Source organism: Atta cephalotes (assembly GCF_000143395.1).
Source record: "Atta cephalotes unplaced genomic scaffold scaffold00008, whole genome shotgun sequence".
In the NCBI taxonomy this organism is placed as follows: domain Eukaryota; kingdom Metazoa; phylum Arthropoda; class Insecta; order Hymenoptera; family Formicidae; genus Atta; species Atta cephalotes.
The window spans coordinates 2,898,650-2,909,464 of record NW_012130072.1 but is presented as its reverse complement, the minus strand read 5'-3'; the positions used below and the strand labels follow the sequence as shown (position 1 = coordinate 2,909,464).

At 37.2% G+C, this 10,815-nt stretch overlaps 2 protein-coding genes across 2 annotated transcripts; one reads left to right on the top strand and one right to left on the bottom strand.

Moving 5' to 3' along the window:
* The first annotated feature begins 328 nt into the window (after positions 1–328).
* On the top strand, positions 329–3,235 carry LOC105627176 (YTH domain-containing family protein 3). Its single transcript, XM_012208463.1, has 4 exons — positions 329–364; positions 612–639; positions 1,317–3,091; positions 3,194–3,235. The coding sequence occupies exons 1-4, from the start codon at positions 329–331 to the stop codon at positions 3,233–3,235; spliced, it is 1,881 nt and encodes a 626-aa protein (XP_012063853.1).
* Positions 3,236–4,762: 1,527 nt separating this feature from the next.
* LOC105627175 (EF-hand domain-containing protein 1-like) lies at positions 4,763–10,528 on the bottom strand. The gene is made up of 5 exons (XM_012208462.1): positions 10,472–10,528; positions 10,145–10,281; positions 9,407–9,729; positions 5,888–6,339; positions 4,763–5,533 (listed from the first exon to the last, which is right to left on the bottom strand). The coding sequence occupies exons 1-5, from the start codon at positions 10,526–10,528 to the stop codon at positions 4,763–4,765; spliced, it is 1,740 nt and encodes a 579-aa protein (XP_012063852.1).
* Between the last annotated feature and the right edge of the window lie 287 nt (positions 10,529–10,815).

Here is a 10,815-nt window from a genome sequence, read left to right as displayed (position 1 = left end):
GGACGGACGACGACGACGACGACGACGACGACGACGACGACGAGAGAGAGAGAGAGAGAGAGAGAGAGAGAGAGAGAGAGAGAGAGAGAGAGAAGNGAGAGAAAGAGAGAGAGAGAGAGAGAAGCAGACGAGATCATTGGATGCAATCGCGTTCGCGGTCATCCCAGCCGGTGCATTCTTTGATTCGACCGCCTAGTCCATCCTAAGATACCTAGCTCGTCCCCCTCCGATACGATCGCCACCGCCACCGCCGCCGCCGTCGTTCGACGCCCGCCGCCGACGACGACGACGACGAAGACACGCGAGGCAGCCGCGCGAGTCGCAGGTTATGTCAAGCGGATTGGCAGGCGCTGTCTCAAACCAGGTCAGTGTGTTGTGTTGACGCGATACGCGCCGCGCCGCACCGCGCGCTGTGCCGTACCGCGCCGCGCTGTGCTGTGCCGTGCCGTGCCGTGTCGTGTCGCGCCGTTGCTGTTGCCGTTGCCGCTCTATCGCGGCAGGACAACTGACACATACCTCCCTTCCTCGTTGCCTCCCCCCTGCTACCGTTACGCTGCCGAGGGTTGGCACTTCTCTAAATTTTGTATGTTTTTTCATGCAACGGTATGCAGCGGATGAAAGGACAAACCGGCAACCAAGGTGAGTAACTCACACCAGAAACTCACACCCTGACGACCTTCCTCCTCGCTGTTACTTACTCGTCACTCGTTGTCTAGAGTTCTTGTAGAGGAAGCGCGCGAGTTGAATTGAGAGCAGCGAAGAGCAAACTCTTTTATTGGAGGATAATACTATGTTAATCATTCGGATGCTCGGAGAAATATAGTTGTGTAATACAATTGAATGTGTGAAGTTTGTGATATAGCTGAAGAATAGATCTTGTTGCCTGCGTAATGAAGAAATTGAACCTGGCAGAATGTTTTCCAGAATGAAATTAAAAGATTTTTTCGTGCACTATATAATATGAGTCTCTGAATCTTTAAAATACAACAATGTTGATCCTTTTTTTATTATTACATTTAATTTCAAATCTTTCAACTTATATAACTAACTATCGAGTATTGGATGTACTTGTCTCTTGTTAATTTATCTGTATGATGTAACTTCAATGTAAGGTAACAATAAAGAATTATAAATCATAGTACTTTTCTAGTATCTACAATGCGAGTTTATATTTACTTCGGGAACCATCTTGAAATTAATAATATTAACAATCTATTTGAGGAACAAGCAATATTTTGGCTGCTATCTTATCACGTGTGCCTAATTGCTACATATATATTTGAAACACTGAGTAAATGCAGTTCTGTTTCGGACAGTGAGCAATGGTCCTAAGGAACACCAGCAGCAACAACAAACGGAGCATGCCGCTGGCGAGGACACTGGTTTCGACTCGTGGCGGGGCGGCAACAATGCTCAGCATCACTCGAGTTATCCGATTGGCACCGGCGATCCGTACAGCCCGTACTATGCCGGTACCTCGTTCCCTTATCAGACCTTCGGCGCCGGCGATGGTACCTGGTCGAACGGTACTGATCCAGTCGCCTTTCTGTCTGGTTATGGTGGTCAAATAAGCCACGATGCATACAGCATGGATGGTATGTTCTCGGCGTCGGCAGCCGGCGGTGGTTTCAGCGCATTCGGCCAGCCGCCGTTTAATTACTTCCACGGCAACGGCGACTTCAATACATGGGGTACACCAAGGAGGACCAAGTATGAGGATTACTATCAACCGCCACGCGGCAATGAGAGCTATGTTAATCCGGCGGCGAGCAGTACTGGCGAAATCAAGACCATCGAACAGGGTGTGCAGGGTCTGTCGATCGGCGGCAGTGGTGGTGGTGAGTTGCCACGGCAAGATCAGCAACATCCGCAGCAGACTACGGCGCAGCAGATCAAGCCTGAGCCGAAGGAACCGAGAAAGATAACGTGGGCAAGTGTGGCGAGTCAGCCGGCGAAACCGGTGCCGCCACTCTCATCTTCGCAAGGAATGAAGAAAAAGGCGGGTATGCCGCCACCGCCTATCGTGCCGGGTAAGCACAATATGGACATCGGGACGTGGGGCGAGGGCAAGTCTTCCGCACCGCCGCCGCCTACGGCGCTCCCACCGCCGCAAGTGCAGCCGCCGATTCCACCGCCGCCGCCGCCTGTCCAGAGGCAACAACGACCGCAGCAACCCCCACAGCCGTGTTGGAATAGACAGCCATCCGTAACGGCAACCCCACCAATCCCGCAACCACAGTCACAAACGCAAATCCATATGCCGCCGCAATCGCAGCAGCATCAGCAATCGCATCAACATCATCATCAGCAACAACATCAGCAAGTACAGCAACAGCAGCATCAACAACAGCAGCAACAACAGCAGCAGCAACAGCAACAACAACAACTTGCTCAGGGTAACCAGTCGCATCCAGTTCTCGATGAACTGAAAGTAAAGAACGATTACAATCCCGTGGAGTTTGATCAAGCCGCGCCTGGCGCGAGGTTTTTCGTGATCAAATCTTACTCGGAAGACGACATCCATCGGTCCATCAAGTATGAAATTTGGTGCAGCACGGAGCATGGTAACAAACGGCTGGATCAGGCTTATCGAGAGGCGAGTCGCGAAGGTGCGCCCCTTTATTTGTTCTTCTCTGTAAATGGATCCGGTCATTTCTGCGGCATGGCGCAGATGGTTTCCCCTGTTGACTATCAGAGCAACAGTAGTGTCTGGTCTCAGGACAAATGGAAGGGTCAGTTTCGCGTCCGTTGGATATACGTGAAGGATGTTCCTAATGTGCAATTGCGACACATTAAGCTTGAGAACAATGAGAATAAACCGGTGACCAACTCGCGAGACGCACAAGAGGTCCCGCACGCGAAAGGTGTCACAGTATTGCGTATCCTGCATACTTATCGTCATTCTACAAGCATCTTCGACGACTTCGGGCATTACGAGCGCCGACAAGCCGAGGAGGATCAGCGTAAAGCCCCAAACAATCCTATTCAACATCATCATTCTTCCTCTAATCATAGAAATAGAGGACATGCCTCAGATATGTCCAGAGACCACCATCAGCATGGTCATCAGCCTCATCTGCATCAGCGCAAGGTAGATAGATTCTATTGAATTTCCTTCGATCTGCACTACGAAATCTTCAAACAGGATTCACTTACGATCATTTAATGATTATTATATATTATTTTGTTGCAGGAGCGTGGTGGTCGTAGTGGTAGAGGAGGTTCGCGCCAGTAGCGCTTAATATTGAAGAGACATAATGCTGTTAACGAGAGTAATCGATGTAAAGGAAGCACGCTACGACTAATAATCACGTCCTACAACTTATCTTTGCTTTCCCGGATCCACGATGGGCTTCTTCTGATTTCCTGTGATCGAACATTTATTGTTGACCTCGGCCGTGTTGTTCTTTCGTTAAAATGATTAATCCGATAATCAGATAACACTAGCATCACGTCGGCATCATCGTAAAATAATATATAACCGCAACTTCTAAGGATGAGAAGAGAAAGAGAAAGAGAAACTCCTTAGCGGAAGGATAATGCACTACTTCGAAGGATATTTGATTAACTCCCTGACGATTATAAAGTATATATAGTGTGGTGTTGCGTGCTATTCATCGAAAGGTGTTTCTTAAACGTACAAATCATAAAACAGGACAGAAGACAGGAATAAAGAGGAAAGGGGAGGGGAGGGAAAGAAAGAAAACGCGGTATAGAAGAAAAAAATAAAAAAACTGTAATATGTGGACTAATCCTTGTAAAATGCTTAAACTTTTGTTGAAAATGAAAAAATCTATACAAGAACATTATATTATAAACAAGTGTCATTTGGATTGGTTATATATCGTTTTAAATACCAATGAACATTCAATCTGGTGCCTGCAGCTCGACAGAAGGGTCAAATTCCCCCTTAATTGTTAATAAGGTGCAGGGGCTTGTTACAACGTCCTCAGTTGTATTTATAACCATCATGCTTCACAAAATGAATTATACAGAAAATTATTGGCGTTTATTTTAGCGCGTATTCTATATCTGTATTGCGAATATATCATCTATTATTATATTATTCATGGACTACAGAGAAATGAGTTGAAAATAATATAACGAAAAATGAAATAATATTACAATTAATCTACTGTAATGTACACGATTACGACGATTATTATTGTACCATTTGATGACATTTCATGAGATATGATTCTTATTGTTAAACGCATCTCTGTTCTCTGTTTTTTCATTAGATAATAACATTCTTTGCAATGATGGCAACGTTATATTATGAGTAGTACTAAATAATGTAAATGAATTTATATTCCTTAATCAATATGTGGAAACACTCTAAGTATAATAATGGTACTAAGTAGATGTTCTTTTTTATAATTAATTTTTTGTCTTAAATCGATTTTTTATATTCAAAGTCAATTTTTAAATTTTACAAAATTTATATTTAATTAAAAATAAAGCTCAATTTTAAATAAATTTTATTTGATTTCATATTAACTCAAAAACTTGATATTGATAATTCGATGTTTTGCTTTCCATTAAAAAGAAATTTGAATTTGTTTCAAGGAAACAATTTTTGTCAACATTATTCAGTATTACTCTGTATATAAGGCAGTGCTATTTTTATAAAGAACGAAAAGAATTGTTTGTAAAATTTATTAGCGAACCTCATAGATTGAAGCATCGGTATTGAAAGCACCGATAAATCCATTTATGCGTTAATTAATTAATTAAGCCGTTGTCAATTCTTTATAACCAGTCATATCAAACTCTCTTTGTTCATGCATTTGTCTGTACTAATATCCTCGATGTTTTTCGCGGCTATATTAGTCGCGACAAGTTTTTGTTCATCCTTCATTTGTATCTTTCTAGCTTCAGCGTCCACGTCGTCCTGTAGCATACCCTGACGTAGAAAATAATTGCGCAGATTCTCCACGACTTTCTGGCAAAATTTGTCACGATTTGCATCAATATAGCGATACACGAATAGATCAGTGCCAGTAATGATAAAGCGATGATTAAACACATTGATACGCGCGCCAATGAAAAGATCCTGCGGCGTGTAATACTCCGGATTATCGTTTCCTGTGCCCGGCTTCGGAATCAATCTGGAGGATAGAAAGCAGCCCTCACGTCGACCAGAATTTGGCTTCTCGATCTCAATGATTTTAATGGTACCGTCACTTAGACTATACTCCAGCATGAAATCGCGACCCTCGTCCTCTGGATGTATCGCATCCATTCGAGCGGAGTAGCGCAACTTCTTCGAGAAGTTTGCCAACTGGCGAATGACATTCTTCTTGGGTGGCTTTGGTATAAACGACAAACAGCTAGCGTATGTATCCTCAGGACTGCCGAACTTTATGTGCGGTGGTATTTCATACTTCGGTGCTGGCCTTTCCACTTTTGTGGGGATCGGAATCGCGTTTGGTTGCGGTGTACCTAACATGTCGGAATAATATTTGCGCGTGAAAGCATCACAGTCATACAGCAGGAAGCATCGATTGAATAGGAGAATCGTTTCGCCTACCTAAAAACAAAATAATAACAGGGTTCATCATTTGCTTTTATTTATTCTAGAGAAACATGTAAATATATATTTTATTGAATTTATTTATGCTGCGCCTTGAAATCGTCGATGTTAAAATTTTATCAATTTACAAATTTAATTTTCAAATTTAGTATCATCTTGAAACGTAAAAGAGAAACTCGTTTGTTGATCTATAGATTTTTGTTTGAGTCATCTTTCAGATCATTTTTAAGATTGTATTTTATAATCTAATTACAGTCTTATTTATTTCATATTATTTATTTAAAATACAATATTGCACACAATATTCTACAACAAAATGTATGAGGCTAAAATAAGCCGAAATGGTCTTACTGTAAAATCTCGCGGTGTATAGTATTCTACGATCTCGGGATCTCCATATTCCATGTAGATACTCGGATGCCAAGATGGCAAATGCTGCCAGTTCTTAGGCACACGCATTCGCTTCAGCAACATCGCCACGGGGTCCTTGCCGTCATTGGGTTCATGAATTTCTCGGATCGCCACGGTGTCATCCATCAGGAAATACATCACCTTATAACGACCTTCATTCCACGTTGCATCAAAAGACAGCACCATACCATTGTATTCGAGAAAGCGTCGCCTGGAATCGTCGCCCACCACTCGTATGATTCCTGTTGGTATCCTACACATGGTATCGCGCCATTCAGTGTAAGGATCCGCAGGAAGATTTTCCTTTTCACCGACATCGATACCTTGACTCGTCAGGAACTCTCTGGTGAACGAGTCACAATCGACAATGTGATAAACCACGCCATAGATACCTAGAAGAAATATGTTTCATTTAATTAAAGATCATTAATTTATACATTCGATCTAATAAAATATAAATATACGCATATGAATGTGTGTATTTATATTTTAATAGTTATAAGGATTTAATATTTGATATTTTAATAGTATTAAATTTTGGACATGTATATGCGTACACATACGCATAAAGTGATTTAGAATTTCTTTGGACTTGAAAGAAATTCTGAGGCTTCATTTGATGATTAAAAATATATTTCAAAGAAAAAAGATCTATTATTAAAAAATGCAGGATATCGGATGTGTATATATGTACGTAGAATAGAATAGAATATTTATTCAGCATATTTACATGCTAAGAAGAAGACTTGGTTTACAATTCTCGTTTAACTCATTCATTTATCCATATGTTTCACACATTCTTATTTGCTAATTCTTCTTATAGTCAACTATAGACTACTTGTGTGTGCGTGCATGCGTGTGTGCTTATGTAAAATTTCAAAATTATTATATATTTTTAATTCTTATTTTATTTACAATATACTTTCATTTTATGCATAATTTTAATTATAATGCTTCCATTATTTCAGAAATTCTGAAAACACAATTTTAAGCTAAAAAAAATGATATATAAAGATGTATAAAGATACATAATGAGATAGAAAAAATTATAAAGGCATATAAAAAAATATAAAAAAACATGTAGAAAAAAAAGGATGTAGAAAAATAGTTATAAATAGTAAGAATAGTAAGATTAATAGTAAGATATAAAAAAATAGTCATAATCGGAAAATCATAGAATACAGTTGAGGTATCTCTTCGTTTTTTAAATTTGTTTCTTCATATATATCCATATCAACTTCATATTCGTATTGGGTTATTTCAAACTGCTCTCGTGACTAGAATCAATTCTTCTGTTCCGATATGATTGTTTATGGCATAATCAGGCTCGTCATTCAACATCAAATAACTGGATTTTTCTTTGGCCGTCAATCTGAAATTTTTTAAAGATGTACAAAATCATTCACGTTCTACAAATTTCTTTGAAATAGATAGAAATAGATAGTTACAAATAAAGAGATATATATCCTGGTGAACATTTTTTTCATAATTTTCATACGAATTGTAATATTTTTCAGAAATACTCAAAAATATTCGGAAAGTTTACATCTTCTCTCAGAATTTTTCATACTAATGAATTCTGAAATATTCAGGAATTTCTCATAATTTTTTAAAAAGTATTTTAAAATTTTTTAGATTTTATAACATTTCATCAAAAATTATACTTACAAAAAAATCTTAAAAATCTTACGATATTTCATAATTCAACATACATGATAAATATTCTGAGAAAAGATGTAGATTTTCTAAGAAATGTTCCAATTCATATAAAAAATGTAAGAAAATTATAAAATTATAGAGAAATTCTGAAAAATTATATATAAAAATTCTAAAAAATTATATAAAAAATTTTGAGAAAAATTTTCACCAAGATAATTAGCTCGAAAATATTATTTCGAGATGAAACTTTAAGAATCTCGCATCAAAATGCATTAAAAAATAAATCATTGAAATAGCCTACCTTACAAATTTATTTGCTGATGACTCCATTTGTTCCATAATCACTCATAAATAAATAATTAATAGAAAAATAAGAATCAAAAAGAGTTTCAAAAAAAATAAATTTCGCATGTGGAAGAAAGTCGCACGTGGAGATCTCATTCGAGATTGAAATCACGCTATACAGATTCGTCTGTTAAGAAAAGACGAAGAAAATTTTAGAAAACTTTTAGAGGAGGAAAATCTATCCATTCAGCAACTTATAGCTGTCGAGTACCTGGAGGGGGGAAGGGCGCAGGAGCTTTAATCTAGTGAGAAATAATAATGGAATCGTCAGTTCCATTGTTATTTCTCACTGGGAAAATTGTTGAACCAATGTTACTTTGACTTTAAGCACTTAAAACTCTCTCTGTCTCATTTAAAAGCGAAAGAGAGACAGAGATGGAGAGAAGCTTTTGCTTAAAGTCAAAGTAATGTTGGTGCAACTGGGGCCTTAGGCCGCTGTTTCATTTATGAGTTTTTGCGATACATTTCAAGCCTATTTATTGACTCTATATATATATACATATATAATATAGGATAAAGAGATTCGAGGACTTTTCTATCCTGCACACATTTGTAACAAATGCAAATGAAATAGAAATGGGCTTCTAAGCGTTCGAATATCTATAGATATTCAGATATTCAAAATCGATTCCGATCCGAGAACTCAAAACCATATTATTTGAATAATCTAGATATCCGAATTATTCAGATCCGCAGATTTGAATTTGAATCTAAATTCAGATTCGGATCTGAATTTGGCTTCGGATTTAAATCCATGTTCAAAAAGAAAAAAAACATCGATGTATTTAATGAATTTTAACGTAAGTTAAAAACTTTTTAATAAATAAAAATTGAATTTTGCTTCACATATATAATTGAAGAAAAATAAAATTGAAAAATATAAATATAGATTCACACAGAATTATATAAGCATTTAAAATTCAATTAGATCGTTTAAAGCATTTGTTATAGGTTGTGTTTCTCATATATACGTCCAATGAGATTTAATATTGTTTATAAATATAAATGTTATAGAACAGACTCACAATCTTAAAATAGTAATAACAAAGATGTACAAGGCTAATAAGAGAAATATTTGTATATTTCATTTTTACACTCAGATTAAAATAAGTGTATAATACATATAATGACTTTAATATACACTCAATCCACATTAATGCATCCGAATTCGCTACAAGTTTGCTACGAATCCGGAACCAAATCTGAGAACCGGATCTGGATTCGACTTTTACTATTCGGATCTCAGATATCTTAAAAAATTCGAATCTCCGAATTTGAAGCATCACATTTATTCGTAATTCGGATAAACGGATATCTGGATAGCTTTAAATCTGAATCAATCTTGAAGCCCTCTACACTGCTGTAATTGGAGAGTTTGCATAGTTCAGTACCGGGGTATTGAACGGAAAAGGGAAATCTGGATATTGACAAGAGAGTTAATCATCAATAACGTACAAACATCAATCCCAATGTTGAAATCCTTCCAGATGAACAAATCTCCCTTTATATTCTTCGGAATCTTGCTGCGTTTCACCAGCTTACCCTGCTGAAAACCAGCGTTCTTCACCACGGGCTCTATCACGCAGAGTGTGTCATCTTCTAAATAATAGATGATGTCTACATGACGAATGCGGTAATGTTCGTTCGGGGAGTTGAAGACTCCTTGGCGGAAGAAGGCTTTAAAACAAAGACACTTCTGCGCGAACACCGCGAAATGCGGCACAAATTGCCGGTACACATAGCAAGACACTGGACCATAAATTGACGATATATCATATCTGTTAATAACAATAAAAATTAAAGCCAGATAATTATTTTAATCCCGATTAAATAATATTAATATACACATGATATATTTAATGCATAACACATTTTACCCTATTTTCCATAAAATGATAATACTTTACACCATTACATTACTATTAATTATTTTAATTATTCCCTAATAAATTGGAAAACCAATGATTATAATAATAGATGAGATTTTATATATGAAATTCGACAAATTAAATTCAGAATTACAAAACAGTTACCTTAATTCTTTAATAACTTTTAAATATTCTTTTAATAATCATTTTAATTAAAATTTTATATACATATTATATTGTACAGTTTTATAAAACAAATATAATTGATATAAATACGATGTGATATGTGTAATTTTTGAATAGAAAAGTTCGCGCAGTTACTTACTCCACAGGATCTAAACTTTCGGCATATCGAATGGATGCTGCATCGGTTAATCTCCTTCCAATGCCGTAATTGGTATCGCGTACCACAGGGAAGCCATTTAAAACATCGAGTTTGTGCGGCAATTTGTAATCCTTGACCTTATAAAATGATGGAATTCAATACATTCTGATTAGTTATCAAAGCCAGTTCCAATTTAGAAAATTATATCTCTCGTGCGGAAATATGAAATCAATTATGAAATAGCCGATACAATTCTTCCAATTACATAATTCTCTTGATGACATAAAAATAGAGAGAAAGATCAAATATAATTATTCGGATACTTACGGTAATATCTTGAAAAGTGTATCCCGGTAAAAGGGGTAAAAGGGGTAAACTTGCCATAACAATGATGAAATATTATATCGAAACTAAGAACGACTCTTTGACTGGAACGTTGACATGTCGATCTACTTGCAAGTTGCAGGCTGATTTTAAGAGGTTCTGTTTAAACGCGTCTCTATAACAACGATTGCTTATCGATTTAATTAATCCTGAAGAAAAGAATTCTCTCTCTCTCTCTCTCTCTCTCTCTCTCTCTACTACTACTACTATATATATACTATATACGTAGTACGTAACTACGTACTACTATTACTACGTACGTACGTACGACGTACGACGACGACGGA